At 44.7% G+C, this 19,018-nt stretch overlaps 2 protein-coding genes across 2 annotated transcripts in view; one reads left to right on the plus strand and one right to left on the minus strand.

Moving 5' to 3' along the window:
* LOC119953600 (procathepsin L-like) overlaps nt 1–6,016 on the plus strand; it is a 32,260-nt gene extending 26,244 nt beyond the window's left edge. Inside the window, exons 7-8 of the mRNA XM_038778019.1 lie at nt 4,096–4,201; nt 5,637–6,016. Of these exons, the coding sequence (XP_038633947.1) occupies nt 4,096–4,201; nt 5,637–5,736 (206 nt within the window). The 3' untranslated portion in view covers nt 5,737–6,016. The remainder of the gene's footprint in view (nt 1–4,095; nt 4,202–5,636) is intronic.
* Nucleotides 1–19,018, minus strand: part of LOC119952927 — a 1,042,551-nt gene that overhangs the window by 854,390 nt on the left and 169,143 nt on the right.

A 19,018-nucleotide genomic window follows, 5' to 3' on the forward strand; every position in this document is an offset into this window, starting at 1 on the left:
CACATCCCATTTCCCCCTCATCCCACAACCTCTTGTGGTTTACAAGCTGCAGATGGTACATTTGTGAATCCCTTGCTTTCCTTCACTTTCCTTCACTTCCTTCACCCTAACCCTATCCCAGCCCCTCTATCATGTCAGATAGACAAGAACTGCCAGCTGGTCAAGAACTGGTGCAGGATCTTGAAGTGCAAGAGGAACAAGAGATGAAGAAGGAACACCATCACTCAATCTCACACTCACAGGCAGCAGCTCAGATACTGGCACTGAGTGAACTATAGAGGGTGGCACAGAGACAGGATCTTGCACGGCGTGAGTCACTGGGCTGTAGCCAGGACAGTGGGAAAGGACAGTGTGGGTGCCAGCTCACCTGCGTTTCAGAAGGTTTCTGCTCCGGAGAAACGTAGACTCAACCAGGAAAACAAAGAAGAAAAGGTTGACAGGCGTGTGCATCAGATACTTGGCGCATTGTCAGACCTGGTCTGCTGTCACTGTAAATGGGCATAGATATGGTCCAACTTCAACCTGGCACTGGGCTGTACCCAAAATACACATTGGGGGGTATTTTATGCGTGTGACACGGATCTTGGCTGTTTGCTGCACAGAGACCCACGTTGTTCCCTTTGAGGAAAGCCTGCTGAATAATGGACCAATCAGGCCACTGGTGGGCGCTCCACAGGACTCCAAGATCAGGAAGACCCTCCCACCAAGATCTGCCAGCCAATCAGCCACATCATTTGTTTGCCCCTCAGTACTCCCGAGAAGACAGCAGCTGGAGGCCCAGAATCGCAGAGCAACTCAGGGAAGTCACAGGAAGGGGTTGTGGGGAGACTTTGAGTGGTAAGGAACAAGAGCAGGTCGTTGGCTTTCAGCGGTCTCGCCCCACCTGCCCTTCCTAATGCTAGGTCACTCGATCAAGCACTGAGTGCCTCTGAATTAGGAATTCCCCTCGGGAGACCATAAGAAGCCGGCACAGGTTTGCTCATCGTGCTCCCGGCTTGGTGACAGGTCCGCTTGTTTCTGGATTAATACCAGCGACAGCAGAATGAGACCCATCAGTTGGCATCAGTAACCCAGTTAGGGGCCTGAATGGGCAGGGGGGGTGGCAAGATTGTCCATCAGCCTTCCTCCCTCAGAGTTGTTCACAGTGGAGGTGGGAAGTGGGCATGTTCCCTACCCCTCCCCTCTGATTAAATGCCATCCCTTCTTGTAAACGCATCTCAGGAAGGGTACAAGGTACTATCCTGTATCTGAGCGCTGCCATGGAAGCTCAGACTGAAGTCATGACATCTCAGCTTATTGCTGTGCAAGGTCAGTGCTGTCTTCCCCAGGTGAAAGACTGTAACCTCCCAGCAGCACGCTACAGCCACTGGGATCACAATGAGGAGGAGAATTCTGGTAGTCCAGGGAAACAGTAAAGCGGGCAGTCAGGGAATTCACCCTTCGCATGGATTGGATTTGTACCAAGGTACAGTGAAAAGTATTTTTCTGCGAGCAGCTCAACAGATCATTAAGTACATGCAAAAAAAAAGAAATAAAAGAAAATACATAACAGGGCAACACAAGGTACTCAATGTAACTACATAACACCGGCATCGGATGAAACATACAGGGGTGTCGTGGTAATGAGGTCAGTCCACAAGAGGGTCATTTAGGTGTCTGGTAATAGTGGGAAGAAACTGTTGTTGAGTCTGTTTGTGCGTGTTCTCCTGCCCGATGGAAGAAGTTGAAAGAGTGAGTAAGCTGGGTGGGAGGGGCCTTTGATTATGATGCCCGCTTTCCCCAGGCAGCGGGAGGTGTAGATGGAGTCAATGGATGGGAGGAAGGTTTGTGTGATGGACTGGGCTGTGTTCACGACTCTCTGAAGTTTCTTGCAGTCTTGGGCCCAGCAGTTGCCATACCAGGCTGTGATGCAGCCAGAAAGGATGCTTTCTATGGTGCAATTGTAAAAGTTGGTGAGAGTTAATGTTAACATGCTGTTGACTTCTACATTTCTATGTGAACCATAAGCTGTTTCTTATAACACAAGAGTTATTTCTATGCAATGATATACGCGACTACGCACTAAACTAGACCTAATAACTAAGATGACCGTTACTCAACTTTGGGGTGACCGGCTCTGTGCGGGAGATAAGGCCTTTATCTGTGTCCCCGTTGGTCAGCTGGAAGTCTCCAGGTTCATCACAGCTGGGCTTGTCCTTCAGGTAGCGATTGCGGGTCCTTGAACTTGGCTAGTTGATGTGCTGCAATAGGTCGCACACAGGCCGGTCCAAAAGAGGCTGATCCCTAGTGCGCAGGGCTTCTTATCCTTCTTCTCTTTTGTGCACTTTTGGGTGGTCCTATCTCCAGCTCCAATGGATCGATAGGGTTTTGATCACCCTCATTGATCCTAGCCAATTAGGGGGCAGATACCTCGGTGCCTGGGCGGGTCCCAGCTATCATTGTCCTAGTCACATAGGCCTTTCCAAATCAGGGGAAGTGGCGCCAGTTAGTCTGCTACTGTTGTAACTCCTTGATTCAAACTCTATTGTCCTGGGGAAATTGTGATTGACTCTTAATGAATACAAGTTTCAGTCAGATCTGGCTTCTTTGCACAACACACAGAAGCTGTGTACTTGTCTGTGTCCAAGCTGACCACAGTTCCCTTTGGTCCTTTGCAGGTGGCCATTTTAGATGGTTCCAATGTCGAATTTCCTTAGTTTCCTGATGAAGTATAGGCGCTGTTGTGCTTTCTTGGTGGTAGCATCGTGGTGGGTGGACCAGGACTGATTTTTGGAGATGTGTACCCCTCGGAATTTGAAACTGCTAACCATCTCCACCTCGGCCCTGGAAAGTCTCTGCCCTCATGATGTTCCGGCTGTGGAGGATCCAGCAGATCACCATGAATTGGGACACAGGCTCCAGCAGGAACTGGCGGATCTTCTAGAACAGTCCGGGCAGCACCTCAATGCTCTGCTCTGTGATCTTTCAGAGGGCAGCATGGCTCTCACTGTTCACATACTGCTCACATGTGCTCGGGATGTGGAACAAAGTCATGAGCCAGGTGTAGAGAGGATAACCCTTGTCACCTAGCAACCATTTTCTGGTTTGACATGTGACTCGAATACTGAGGGGACAGTGGATGGGTGCAGAATGGAATCATCATGATCGCTGTCAGGGTAACGGACATTCACCAGCATGATGTGCTCATCGTGTCGCACACCACTCATAACATTGAAAGTACAGACATTTTGGAAGCCAACTTTGAGGCTGACAACTCTATCCCAGAGTTCACATATGCCACACCTTTTCCATAGGGGTCAGTGCCTCCCAACCCAATTAGCATATTTAGTGTGATCCTTTTTCATTCCAGGGTGTGGTGGAGCTTACAGAAACCAATATTGAAACCAAAAACACAAAACAATTATCCAAAAGTAAATAAATGTTTGTTGATTATTTCATAAATTTATAGGGACTGCTGTTTGCAAGGACTTTTAATAGGTCCCCAGTAAATTGCCCCAGTGCTGTCTATGGTCAGTTGATGAATATAATACCCACAACGGAGTTGAGAGATTGAGAAAAGACACTCCACAGAACTCTGAGTGATGAGAGCCCAGAACCCAGGCTACATTGTGATGTGTGACAGGAAAAATGAATGGAAAATGTGAGCAATGGTAAACATTGACACAAAAACATGAACAAACTTCCTGCAATTAGAAATGTGTAACCCAGACATGATTTGTAACAACAGTCCAGTCAATATAAATGCTGAATTTGGCTGAAAATGGTGTTAAAGTTGTAAATAGGCTGAAGGTCGAAGATTAAATGACAAACAGATCTATTGATGAAAGGCCAAGGAATGGTAATGGAATAAATAAAGAAACTAAAGCTGTGTCCAGAGGGGCAGGAATGGCAGATGTGAGAATATTGGGATTTATAATGTGAAAAGTCAATAAAAGTGACAAAATAATGTGACAAAAGGAGCTGAGTTTTGTAGAGTGGATTGTATTCCAGAAGATAATTAGACCGAAATGATGATGAAAAGTAAAACTTGTTTGAAAGGGAAAAATAACTGTATTTTACAATTATATCATATTCAAAATAAAAGTCTATCTACAGGAATCTACAGGCATAGTCGGTGCCGTAACCACGGAGTAAACCACGCAGTCTTGGTGGTTGGATATGGACGTGAGAGAAGAAGGCAGTATTGGCTGGTTAAAAACAGGTATGTACTTTATAAAAACAACAAATACTGATCACAACCTGGGGCAGTGACAGGAGAACTGGATTTACTCAGTCTTCCTGGAAAGGGAGGGAATCATCCGCCAAAATTCCCCCCTGCTGATTACTATCCAAAGGCACCGGGGAAGCTGCAGAAAAGATTCACAAGGATAAAACTGGAACTGAGGAGAAATTTCTCAGAAAAAGCTGAACAGGCTGGAGCTCATTTCTTCAGAAAAGAGAAGGTTGAGAGGTGACCTGATGGAGGACTTTAAGATTATGAAAGGATTCGATGTCAGAAAGGAGAAAATGTTTCCTCTTCTGGGGGCGATCAATATAAGATAGTCACAATACGGGTGGCATGGTTGCACAGTGGTTAGCACTGCTGCCTCAGAGTGTCAGGGACCTGGGTTCAATTCGGGCCTTGCGTAACTGTCTGTGTGGAGTTTACACTTTTTCCTCATCTCTGCGTGGGTTTCCTCCAGGTGCTCCGGTTTCCTCCCACAGTCAAAAGATATGCAGGTTAGGTGGATTGGCCATGCTAAATTGCCCCTTAGTGTCCAAAAGATTAGGTGTGGTTACTGGATGATGGGATGGGGGTGGGGTGGCTTGGGCCGAGGTGGAGTGTTCTTTCAGATGGTTTGTGCAGACTGGATAGGCCGAATAGCCTCCTGCACTGTAGTGATTCTATGATTGTGTGAATAAATCAATCAGAAATACAGGAGAAATCTCTTTATCCAGAGAGTGGTTGAATTGGGGAAATGTTACCACGAGGAGTGGTTGAGCTGAATAACACAGATACATTGATGGCGAAGATAAACATGATAGTGAAAGGAATGGAAGTATAGGTTGATAGGGTTTGATGAAGAGGGATGGGAGGAGGCTTTGTGAACACGGAATAACAGCACAGAGCAGTTGGATTAATTTCCCATTCCGTGTTTGCAGTCCATGCTGTCCATGCCAGCAACGCTAAATGATGGGTGAGATTACCCGATCCTTCCCACTGGCAGATCTTCCAGCCCCGCCATTAGTGACCCTTGCCCTCGGAATCACCAGTGGCGGGAAACCCCTCATTGACAGTTAAAGGACAAGAAGATCCCACCGCTGACCAATGGCATGCTGCTTCCATCGGTGGAATACCCGCCGCTGAGGATGGGAGAATCTCCCCCAATATGTTTATGCAGATGCGAAGGGTTAATGGTAGGGTAATGGTTGGGTAACAACTTCAATGGAAATACATTTTTTGACTGCTGACAGGGGTAGTGGGGGTCTATTGCTGATGGCACTGGACAACAGTGGTTTTGGGGGAGGGGGGATGCTTTGGTATCGGTTGAAGGACTGCACAACCAGCCATCAAATTTCCAGTGTGAAGCTCCTCAGTTTTCCAAATCTGTCACTTCAATAGAACTGTGATGTTAATATACTTTCTTATTTTCCAGTTGGGGAACACGGTGGGGGAATGGAGGTTACATCAAAATGGTGAAGGGTGTGCGGAGAAACTGCGGAATTACAAGACATGCAGTCTATCCAATCGTGTAAGGAGGCCACATATTAACCCAAAGCTTCATGGAACTCTCCCCGAAAGAATGACGGAAACATTTCTGCTGCTGCTTACTCATTCTATACCATTGCTTTAACTTTCTGCTGCAAGTTTAAAAAGTGGAATAATAACAGCTTTTGCACATTTTTATAGCTTCACATAAAGACCAAACCCATTGTGTATTTAATGTATGTAACCACATCATCCAACTTGTGTAGAGACAATGGGCTGCATGTACTGGTGATGTCGAGCAATATAATAAACACTGTCTGCAATCACTTTGAGAATCTTTTTATTCAAAATGAACAATTTAGATTGATGAAAAAGTGTCTAGGGTTTTACATGAGATGGCTCGTGAGGTAGTAAGTGCATTGGTGGTAGTTTTCCAAACTTCCCTCGATCCTGGAACATTTCCATCCGACTAATAACTCCTCTATTGAAGAAGAAAGTGAGCAGAAAACAGTAAACTACAGGCCACTTAGCTTTTTAAAAAATATTTATTTATTCTCCTCTTTTACATTTTCTCCCAAATTTACACCCACCAACAGTAAACAATAATCAGTAATAAACAATAATCAGTAACAAATATGTCAATCACCATATCGATAACAATGATCCCATCCTCCCACTAAACCCAAAACATGAGCCCACATGTTCACATAAACAACTCACAAAAAGGAATCAGGAATCACCCATGGCCACCATTAACACCCCATCACCCCCCTCCCCCAATCCTCCCACCCACCCCCCCAACTAATGTTCGATGTCATCCAGTTCTTGAAAGTGCACAATGAATAATGCCCATGAATTGTAGAACCCCTCCATCCTTCCCCTCAGTTCAAACTTAACCTTCTCAAGAATCAAGAATTCCACCAGGTCCCCCCGTCTGCCAGGGCACAGGGTGGAGAGGCTGCCCTCCAACCCATCAGGTTCCGCCTTCGGGCGATCAACGAGGCGAAGGCTACGACATCTGCCTCCGCACCCGTTTCCAATCCTGGCTGGTCCGACACCCCGAATATGGCCTCCCGGGGCCCCGGGTCCAGTTTTACGTGCACCACTTTGGAAATTATCCTAAAAACCTCCTTCCAGTAATCCTCTAGCTTTGGACAGGACCAAAACATATGAACATGATTAGAGGGGCACACCCCCCCCCCCCCCCCCCCCCCCGTCTTCTACGCCTTCAAAGAATTAGCTAATCCTCACCCTCGTGAGGTGTGCTCTGTATACCACCTTCAGCTGTATCAGCCCCAACCTTGCGCACGGGGTGGAGGCATTCACTCTCCGGAGCACCGCACACCAGAACCCCTCCTCCATATCCTCTCCCAACTCTTCCTCCCACTTTGCTTTGATCTCTTCAGTTGTGCCTTCTCCTCCTACAAAATAGCTCCGTAGACCGCCGACACTTCCCCCTTCTCCAGTCCCCCTGTCGTCAGCACCTCCTGCAGCAATGCGGAGGCCGGCTCCTCTGAAAAGTTCTGTACCTCCCTTCTGGCAAAATCTCGAACCTGCATGTATCTAAACATTTCCCACTTGACCTCTTGACCGGACCTCCTAACCCCTCACGTTCCACGTCACTATCCTAACTGGGGGTCTCTCAACCCCCCCCCCCCCCACCATTCTTATCCATCATCATCATACCACCAGGCCCTGCCCCATAAGCCTGACCCGCCCCTATCCATTATGAACATCGAACCCCTTCCCCCCCCCTCCCCCAAGAACCTCCCCTACATTCTCCCAGCATCAATCCCTTCCCGCCCCTTGCCTGCCTCATAGGCCCATCGAAACTTGCCCTGTCCGCAGCCCTCCTCTCACCTCATCTCCGTTCACTAGCCGACTTTAGTTAGCTAGCGCACGTGGCTCCCCCTGCCAAGGTATACTATCCCCTCCCACCCAGTCCCAGAGAATGAAAAAACAAAAACAACAATCCAACCCATACAATTCACTAAACTAAGATATAACCGTCGCAAACAGAATGCCAATGAACCCAACCAATAACTTGAACTCTGTAACAATGTGAAGAGAAGTAAATTACAATACACATCAGTAAAAAAGAAAGTTATAGCATTTACACATTTCCCAGCTCCCCAATCACAGTCCACAGTCTCTCTTCCAGCTCCGCTCCTCACGTCTGTCTGTTCTCACGAACGTCTCAGCCGCCTCCGCTGTCTCGAAATAAGTCTTTGACATCATACGTCACCCTCAGCTTCGCCGGGTAAACCATACCAAATCACACCCGCTTCTTGTACAGTGCTGCCTTCACTCGCCGGAACGCCGCTCGTCTTTTTGCCAACTTCACCGTCAAGTCCTGGTAGATCCGAACTCCGGCACCATCCCACTGCACCTCACTCTTCTGCTTCGCCCAGCTTAACACCTTCTCCTTCATGCAGTACTTATGGAGTACTACAGTACTACAACAGAGACCTCTGGTTTCAGACGTACCACCAGACCCCCATCAGACACCACTCATCAGACCCCTCTATTAGACAAACACCCATATCAGAGAACCCCATCTCGGGGACTTCCAAATAGGAAACCCCATATAAAGACCCCCATAGGACCCCATCATAAGGCCTCTCTATCAAACCCCCATATCAAAGACCGCCCTATCAGAGACATCCATATCAGAGGCCCACCACCAGAGAACCGCCCCCACAGGAGTCCCCCATATCAGACCCCCTTATCAGTTACCTGCATATCAGAGATCCCCATATCAAAGAACCACCCCCCACCACCCCCATTAGTCACCCCTTCCAGGAAACTAAAGAGCAGTGCAGGCAAAAATATTGCTGATTTTTCACTTATCAGCCCCTTACCCCTGCTGCCTCAGACAGAAGTATTGAAAACAGCAGCTGTTACTTCATTAAAGGCCAAAACACATCACAAAGCTTTAAACCTCCTCAGACCATTTGATCTGTGAGGCTTCTATTCACTTTGAAAGAGAAAAAAACAAAGAACAAAGAGCAAAAAAAAAACAGCACAGGAACAGGCCTTTCGGCCCTCCAAGCCTGTGCCAACCATGCTGCCCGTCTAAACTACAACCTTCTGCACTTCTGGGGTCCGTATCCCTCTATTCCTATACTATTCATGTATTTGTCAAGATTCCCTTATATGTCACTATCATCCCTGCTTCCACCACCTCCTCCGGCAGTGAGTTCCAGGCACCCACTACCCACTGTGCAAAAGCGTGCCTCGTACATCTCCTCTAAACCTTGTCCCTCGCAGCTAAAACCTATGCCCCGGCGTACTTGACCCCTCTACCCTGGGAAAAAGCCTCTGAGTATCCACTCTGTCTATGCCCCTCATAATTGTGTAGACCTCTATCAGGTCGCCCCTCAATCTCCGTCGTTCCAGTGAAACAAATCGAGTTTATTCTACCTCTCCTCATAGCTAATGCCCTCCATACCAGGCAACATCCCGGTAAATCTCTCCTGCACCCTCTCCAAAGCCTCCACATCCTTCTGGTAGTGTAGTGACCAGAATTGAACACTATACTCCAAGTGTGGCCTAACTAAGGTTCTCTACAGCTGCAACATGACTTGCCAATTTTTATACTTAATACCCCGGCCAATGAAGGCAAGCATGCCGTATGCCTTCTTGACTATGTTCTCCACCTGTGTTGCCCCTTTCAGTGACCTGTGGACCTGTACACCTAGATCTCTCTGATTGTCAATACTCTTGAGTGTTCTACCATTCACTGTATATTCCCTGTCTGCATTCGACCTTCCAAAATGCATTACCTCACATTTGTCCAAATTAAACTCCAGCTGCCATCTCTCCGCCCAAGTCTCCAAACAATCCAACTCCTATTGTATCCTCTGACAGTTCTCATCGCTATCCACAATTCCACCAACCTTTGTGTCATCTGCAAACTTACTAATCAGAAATATATTTTAGTAGGCTGTAACTGACAGGGTAATAACTTCCAGATAGCCAGGGGTCCAGATTGTTTATTTTTATCTCCTTTCACACTTGAATGTATCACAAGTACCCTGCTGTGAAGCTTACCACAATGTTTACAAACATCTTGGAGATAAGTGCTTTCACTTCCTATTTTTCTCAGCAGAAAGAACTTGACTTCTTTTGATGTGGTGAGGACCTGTCAGTCATTGCTAGATGTGTATCAACATGTGGTTAACGTCAAAGCAGGTACTTGAAATGTTTTCAGTCGTGATGGGAAATTAAAATAAACAATCTGTACAGCTGGCTGTCTAAAAGCTATTGCCCTGTCAGATACAGCCTACTAAAAATATTTACCTTTCAAAGTGATTAGAAACCTCGCAGATCATAGGATCCGAGGGGGTTCCAACTGCAGTTAATACTGCAGAGTTCAGAAATTTGCAGAGGGCTAAAGTAAGGTTGGATGAGTAGATCTGAATCTCAATATCAATCAAGGGGATTAATATCTTCCCCATAATAAAAAAAATCACGTCTAAATAAGGATGTAGAATGAGGAGGGCAACTCAAATGCTTAAAGCAGAATTATTTCATTGTTATGGAAGGAAGGGCATCAGCCATTCACTGGCAGTGGGAGGAGCTGCAGAAACATCAATGTAAACAGTTTAGAGTCAGTATAAGTTCTCAAAGTTGGAAGAAGTGCAGTGAAACTCACTAAAATTTCCATAGGGGCTGGTTTAGCAGAGTGGGCTAAACAGTTGATTTGTAATGCATAACAAGGCCAACAGCGCGGGTTCAATTTCCATACCAGCCTCCCCAAACAGGCGGCAGAATGTGATGACTAGGGGCTTTTCACAGTAACTTCATTGAAGTCTACTTGTGACAACAAGCGATTATTTTTATGGTAACAATCCTGCCCTTACCCCTTGCTTACAACAGCACTACCCAACCTCACTACTCCCATGATTCCCCTTCCCCCATGATCCAACATTCTCCTAGAACTGTAGATCCATAGGAAAGTTACAGTGCAGAAATAGGCCATTCAGCCCATCATGTCTGCACTGGCTAGAAAGAGAAAAAAGAAACCAGCCACTCATTTAAATCTCATTTTCCAGCACCTGGGTCTGTGCCCTTGCAGGTTACAGCACTTTAGATGCAGATCATAGAACAAACAGTACAGAAGGAGGCCATTCGGCCCATCAAGTGTGCACCGACCCACTTAAGCCCTCACTTCCACCCTATCCCCCAACCCAATAACCCCTCCTAACCTTTTTTGGACACTAAGGGCAATTTAGCATTCCCAATCCACCTAATCAGATCCAGGTACCTTTTAAATTAATTGTAATTTTCAGTCTCAACGACCAAATTAGACAGTGAATTGCAGACACCCACCACCCAGTGGATGAAAAAGATTTTTCTCATGCCCCTCTTATCCATTTACCAATCACCACAAATTTATGCTTCCTGGTAATTGATCCCAGTCTTTCCTGTCTCGGCCCCTCATATTTTCATTCACCTCAATTAAGTCACCACTTAGCCTCCTCCATTCTAAGGAAAACAATCTTAGCTGATCCAATCTCTCCTCAGATTTGCACATTTTAAGCCCTGGCAACATTCTTGGAAATCTCCTCTGCACTCTCTCCAAAGCAATTATATCTTTCCTGTAAAGTGGTGATGATAACTTGTTGTAGCAATTATAATAAAGACAAATTCTTTGAGATTCGATATAAGGAAATTTATTTCCATAAATATTTGCAGAGAGAGGAGTGGTCTGGCTGCATAGCCATTCCACAGCACTCTGAGTTATACACTTGAAAACCATTATATTTATAGTGTGAATTAAACAACTTTGAAGAGATAAACCTTGAGGATATACGCAAGTGGGCAACTCATTAATTTCCCTTCCACAGTTCCCTCCTTATTGATCTTTTGATCAACACCTTTTAGTACCTTATTGTGTCCTCCATAGAGAAGGGTGGTTTATAATATAGGGGAACGAACGTATGGCAGTTCCCTGCATGCTATGAGGCTGGTACTAAGGAGGCAATGCAGCTAGGGCTGTTCCCATGTTTGTACAGCACACTGTGCACCACTGAAACAGCAACCGTACAACAATTAAGATTATAATGGCGATTATAATCCAGAACACAATCTTCTGTCCAACGATCCTAACCACCCAAAGCCAAAGTCCCATCCCTCATTTTCATGTAATCTTGTTTACCTCTCTACAAATGTGATCCACCAGATTATCAATTTTTTCTGAGTTACTGGCAATGTATGTGCAATAGTCACTTCCAATCATTGCACAAGTACCTCCCTTTTCTGCTAACAAAAATCAAGGGCCATTCTATTCTGCAGGGCAACTGCTCTTATAGCAACCATCTCAGTTTCTATTTGGTTAACAGCTTCTGCAGTATCGTTAGCTACCTGCTCAAGGATGTCTTGTAGTTCACGTAGTTCGTATGCATTAGTGGCTATTCCTAATGGTGGTATCATTATTCCCAGCATTTGTGCCCATGTCACAATACTTTGTGTCGTCCTGTGATGGAGATGGTCCTGCAATGGCTGAATGTGATGCACAAAAGGGACTACATGTCCCAAATAGCAGTAGCCTTCCCAATTTTCTGGTAACCAAGGGTACACCTTATGGCCACAGATAAAATATGCGCCGTTATATGCCATCAGGTTTCCTTTACTATCAGTCATCATTATTCTAATTGGATCCCTTCCCAGGAGCCTCCACTCGTACGATTTTCAACTCCTGACCAATCAAAGAATAATAATCCCTTAACTGTAAAATGGAATATAGGGGGTTGTCAATTCAAGGTCTGATCACACTGACCCGTGCCGACTGAATGGGTCCCATATGTTTTATGTTTCTTAAAGCATATACTTCCTTTTGGGACTCCAGTTTAATTGGGAAGGTTCAAACAGAACGGTTGACGTGTTACATTAAACCTAGGCCACCACCATTTCTCAAACCGATCCACATCATATCCAGCTGATCTCCAATCTAACATATAATGTGTATTTCAGCACGTCCTGTACTATTTTGTCTTATGGCCCATTCTGCTATCTCTTTACTGGTGAATGGGTTAGGTCCCACAGGGATGCCCTCCCCCGAGCATCTGGAAATTTGTGTACAAACCCAACAACTGGATTTATTTACCCTCTCTCCGCATGAGTGACACATGTATATTAAGGTGTTAGTATGCAGTTTACCCTCTACATGATGTTGGATTAATATGATAATACATAAGAACAGCAGCGTCGCCATTCTCTTCAGGTTAGCGTTTCGCTAGTACTCTCAGAGTTCCATATTGTGTAATTTACACCGAGTTGCGTGGATCCAATCTGGCTTTTCTTTTACTTTAATGGCTGTCCGGGTTGTTAGCAGCACTTGATAGGATCCATTCCATCTAGGAGAAAAAGAATCTTTGTTTAGTGCTTTCACATACACCTGTACTCCAGGTTAAAAGGATGTGTGTGTCCCTCTTCTGGTTGCATCTGAGCCTGTTTCATGTTTCTTTTTTAGCAGTTTCACACATGGGCTGGGCATATTTTAGTGATGCCTCATCTGCCCATATTAAGGCTACTGCCGCTGGAGTCATTGGGGGTTTAGATCCAGTTGTCATGGGATGTCCCATTAATATCTCATATGGGGTTAAACCCGTATTATGATTTCTCTGATTTCTCAGGGCATACATTACTATGGGTATGGCATCTGGCCATAGCAGCTCATTTTGTTGACACACTTTTGTAACTCCAGTTTTAATTATTCCATTCACCCTTTCCCCATTCCTGAGGATTGTGGCTGATATGGTATATGCAATAGAAGACAAAATGATATTTGTGTCCGGCACCAATGGAGCTTTAGTGATAACAATTTTATTGATGGCTCTGAGATCTTGCACAAACCACCACTCATTGTGTCTTCCTACCTTTGGAATGGGGAGTATAGGGGTGTTACAGGGGCTTTGTGTTCTCTTCAGCACCCCTTGCTGTAATAGTGCATTGATCACTCCCCCTATCACTTTTTCTGCTTCCGGCACCAACCTGTATATTTTTAAGCAGGGCAGGGCAACGTTCTTCTGTAACTGCACCATATGCGCTGGGGCAGAATGTACTTTTCCAACATGATGTTTATGTTGGGCCCATAGATGTGCCAGTACCTGGGCCAGGATTGAAGAGAGTAAATGATGCCGATTGTTGTCTTAAAAATGTAGCGGGCCATTGCTCCTCTTGCCAGGTCACTCTGCCTTCCTGTTTGCCATAAAATTCTATCAGGCAATTTTTTCTGTCCATTTCAATATAAATCCCATGTATTACTTTTTTCCTCTGGCTTCTTTGATCACTTCTCCTATTTGCTTTGCCTTAGCGGGATGCCTTACGGCCAATGTTAAATGGGGTTCTGAAGTTAAACCCATTATAAAGAGGTCCCTCTGACTATGGGTCAACTGTACTAACATTCCTAATCCCACAACACCGAAAAATAAAAAGGAGAGACATGCAATGATGTCTGCTTTCCTAAGTGACTTTGTGTTTGTAAATTGTATGTGTGCTCATCCTCACGAGCATACCAAGCCGTGCAATGTGTCACTATATTCTCTCATCTGGACTCTATCAGGTGTTTTAATAGCTGTGCCCAGGGGTCATTAACCTTTTGTAAGACATCCTGCAGTTTTTTTTTAACAGTGGTACTGTAAGGGTTAACGTTCAGCTGCCAGACTCAGAGTGGGTGCAGACTCAGAAGTTATTGAATTTAGCAGCTGGTGAGCTCGTATTTGGGGCAGTTCTATAAACATTCCATTATCAGTGCAATGTATTACCACTCCTAATTTGCAGAGTGTCTGTCTGCCTAATAGGGAACGGTGTTGCTAGGTGGGGTGCATCCTTCCTGGGGGTTAAATGCTCCTTGTCTCCTTGCATGATTGCCTCTTTCCCTCTATTTGCTAACCGGTGTTTGAGGGACTGATTTCCTTCATTCAAATGATTATCAATATTGGGAACCCATCCCCCATTTATGCCGGATGGGACTAAAATCCCATCCTTCAAAGCTGGCCAAGACGCACCACAGGAGTATTTTAGAAGCAGCAAAACATCCTCTGGGAGGGGGCTATAAATACCACACATTTAGGTCAATTTCCAATGATTGATTTTATAGGCATTAGCTATTCTTAGAGATGTATATTTTTCTTTGTCAATTCAGAAAAGATCAACTGTCTGCTGAAGAACCTGAGGGAGCGGAGAGCTGGCAGAGAACTTAGAATGATGCATTTGCATCTCTTCACTTGATCTAATTTTTTCAATTACTTTTATTCGTAAAGGCATTTTCTTTCTTTTAAACTGATTTTAATTTCCAATGTTTCAGTGCTTTCGAGAAATCTCAACGCCAACCACTTAAGTTATAATCTCGGACTCAAAATATCAGATGACAAAAATACAACCCACTTAGCACTTCATGCTTTGACTAAAATTAATTGGTTAAACAAAACACACAGATTCTCACAGCTCGCAAATATCACAGTTAACCGTGAGCCTTATCTCACAGCTACAGGCAAATCTGAATTCCCTCTTAGACAGGAACCCATCTGTTACGTTTTTACCTTAATCTTCTGTTCTTTTTCCCCGAGAGGGGGTCAGCTTCATTAGATTCCTATGCGGGACATATAGGTTTTCCTACCTCATTCCATTGCTTTACGATTGTTTCTTTTCATTTTCTTACTCATTTTGACTCCTTTATCTGTCTTCGTTAAGGAGTTCACCTTCTTTCTAGCTCTGGATGTCTTTACCGAGGCTTCGGGACGACCTTTGAGGGGGCGTCGAGTTTATTGCTCAGCGTTCCTTCTGTAAAATACTTTAGAACATATATATAACAATAACAACGGCCGCAGAAATCATTTACAAATACTCCAGGGAGCGCACACCAGTGTTTATCCCTTCACGAACCTCAAAGTCTTTTTTTTTCAAATTTTAGTCTGTAAGGCACTTTTTTTCTTCCCATGTAGTTATTGTTAATTTATTAATTAAGATAACTCATCCAAGCATGAATCACCAGCCAGCAATTAAAGCTGCCGAGCGCCGCAACCTACTTTCAGCTGGGATCACGCTATGGCTCTCACCCTTTCAGCTGAGAGAGTCCTATTTAGAGTGTCTTTTCGGGGTTCATGTCCCGTTAAATTAGGGAAACTGCAACAACTACACCAATTTGTCGTGTGAATTATAATTAAGACAAATTCTTCGAGGTTCGATTTAAGGAAATGTATTTACATCAATATTTGCAGAGAGAGGAGTGGTCTGGCTGCATAGCCATTCCACAGCACTCTGAGTTATACACTTGAAAACCATTATATTTATAGTGTGAATTGAACAACTTTAAAGAGATAAACCTTGAGAACATACGCAAGTGGAAATACAAAAATTTTGCCTTTGGTTTAAAAACAATTCTCAAGGACGCATTTTGTTGTCCTTCAGAAGAACAACTTCTCATAATAAGGCCGAGTCCAAAATATTAGGCAGTATTTTGTTTACGTTACTTGACCTACTTATTTTTGTTCAAAAGCAGTGTTAAACTGTAGTCAAGCATTACCCAGCATGCTTCTGAGGAATTGAACAAATGAATGTGATACAAAATGGAATAATTAGTTAGAATCATGTAGAGGATACCCGGGTATAGGAGCAGGAACAACGGAACTGGGCAAAGCATGGCCAGGAAGGGGGAAGGGGCAGTTGCTAGAACGAGAATGCTGAGTGAAAGGGGTCCCCCAAGGGCTGAAGAATGCGAAGTGAGCCCAGGGCTGAGGAATGTGAAATTAGCCAATCAGGATATATGGCCAGCTCAAGAAGTGTATAGAGATAGCCCATGGGAATCTTGCATTCATTACTGTTGCCTTATTTGGTCGTATGTATGTGAAATTTGATGCAACTTGAATGTATCTGTGTAGAAATATTTTGTCCCTTTGTTCACTCTCGCTGTTGAAGATGCAGGAGACTTTGTTGTGTCCTGCTCTCCCAATAGAGTGAGTCACCCAGCTAGCTGGTTAAAATAAACAATCATTGATACCTGCAAATCCGTCTCAAATTTTTATTGAGACCAGACTGACAGCAAAAGAATCAGGATTGTCACTTCTAAGTGTGCAACTCATTAATTTCCCTTTCACAGAACTTGTGGCCATCTAAAATGGCCTCCTGTGAAGTGTGATGGGAAATGTGGTCAGGCATGGGACACAGACAAACTTCAGCTTATATATTTGCAAACAGCAGCCCAGACTTCTGCAGGAATACACACCTGCAAATGGGCCATTTAAAGGCGATTAAAGTAACAATGGAACAATCAGGTCCATTACATCATCTTCCAGACAAAACAGCACCAAGCTCTTGCTTGGAGCCCTTCCAGGATTGGCCACTGAGTGCCCACCCCAAAAGTGATGTGGCAGCCCCTGATTGGATGTGACCGATCAGAGGGTGGAGCCCTGAGGAATTGATTGACAGTGACCCAGAAACTGCCCACAAAAGGGGCGGGGAATACTCAAGCCAGTTAAAAGATAGTGCAGCCATCGTTTCTGTCTCAGTTGGACCGACTCTACACCTGACCCCTGACTGTAGCACAGCTCCTGACATCAGCCAAGTTCAAGGACCCGCGACATCTACCAAAAGATGACCATCAAGCACAGACAACCTACTCAACCTCCAGCCGGCACACATGAGGAAACAGATAAGGCCGTATATACCCTGCACTGAGTTGGTCATTTGGAAGTTAAGTCAAGGGTGTTTAAATTGATAGTTATAGTCTTCGTGTCATGAACACATGATTACCTAAGTATATAACCTTGTGTCCAATAAATAAACTGTGATTGAACTGAAATACCTGTGTGATCATTTGTCCTATATATGGGGTATGCTCACACAATGTGGATATTAAAAGAGCAACAAATTGTACACTAAACTCCATCTGTAGCCTAACCAGTGTTATATACAGTTCCAACTTAGATACCTGCTTTTGCATTGAACACCTCACCCAATAAAGAAAGGCTTCCACATGCTTTATTTTTTAAAATAAATTTAGTGTACCCAATTATTTTTTTCCAATTAAGTAGCAATTTAGTGTTGCCAATCCACCTACCCTGCACATCTTAGGATTGTGTGGGCGAAACCCACGCAAACACAGGGAGAATGTGCAAACTCCACACGAACAGTGACCCAGAGCCGGGATCGAACCTGGGACCTCGGCACCGTGAGGCTGCAGGGCTAACCCACTGCGCCACCGTGCTGCCCTTCCACATGCTTTCTTGACCACATTGTCCACCTATCCTGCCACCCTGAAGGACCTATACACATGCATTCCAATGCTCTCACTTCCTCAACCTCTCCCAATATTTTCCCATTTATTGGGTATTCCTTTGTTTTGTTGCTCTTCCCAAATGTATAAATTAGATCCAATTTGCCATTCATTTTCTGAGTTGAATTTCACTTGCCACTTTTCTGCCCACTGAACCAAACAATTGATATCATTCTGGAGTTGACAGCTTTCCATTTCACTATCAACTACGCGGCTAATTTGATTGATTGGTTGATTGATATTTATTGTCACATGTACCGAAGTACCATGAAAAGTATTTTTCTGCAGCCAAGGGAATGTACACAATACGTACAGAGTAGACAAAAGAATAATCGACAGAGTACATTGACAAATGGTACATCAACAAATAGTGATTGGAGAGCAACATAGGGCGTCATGAATAGTGTTCTTACAGGGAATAGATCAGTCCAAGAGAGAGTTGTTGAAGAGTCTAGTAGCTTTGGGGAAGAAGCTGTTGCTATGTCTAGATGTGCGGGTCTCCAGACCTCTTTATCTTCTGCCTGATGGAGGGGTCTTGAAGAGGTAAAAGCCTGGATGTGAGAGGTCTCTGACAATGCTGTCTGCCTTCCTGAGGCAGCGGTAGGTGTAGATAGAATCAATGGGAGAGCTTCTGTGATGCGTTGGGCTGAGTGCACCACACTCTGCAGTTTCTTGTGATCTTGGGTCGAGCAGTTGCCTTACCAAGCTGTGATGCGGGCGGATGGGATGCTCTCTATGGCACACATGTAGATGTTTGTGAGAGTCGATGCAGACATGCTGAATTTCTTTAGCTTCCGTAGGAAGTAGAGATGTTAAGAACATAGAACTGTACAGCACAGTACAGGCCCTTCGGCCCACAAAGTTGTGCCGAACTAGTCTGAAACTAAAATCAAATCAACCTACTCCCAATCATTCTATTACACTCCATATGCCTATCCAATAACCGCTTGAAAGTTCCTAAAGTGTCCGACTCCACTACCATAGCTGGGAGTGCGTTCCACGTCCCAACCACTCTCTGAGTAAAAAACCTACCTCTGACATCCCTCCTA

Source organism: Scyliorhinus canicula, chromosome 18, assembly GCF_902713615.1.
Source record: "Scyliorhinus canicula chromosome 18, sScyCan1.1, whole genome shotgun sequence".
NCBI classification, from domain to species: domain Eukaryota; kingdom Metazoa; phylum Chordata; class Chondrichthyes; order Carcharhiniformes; family Scyliorhinidae; genus Scyliorhinus; species Scyliorhinus canicula.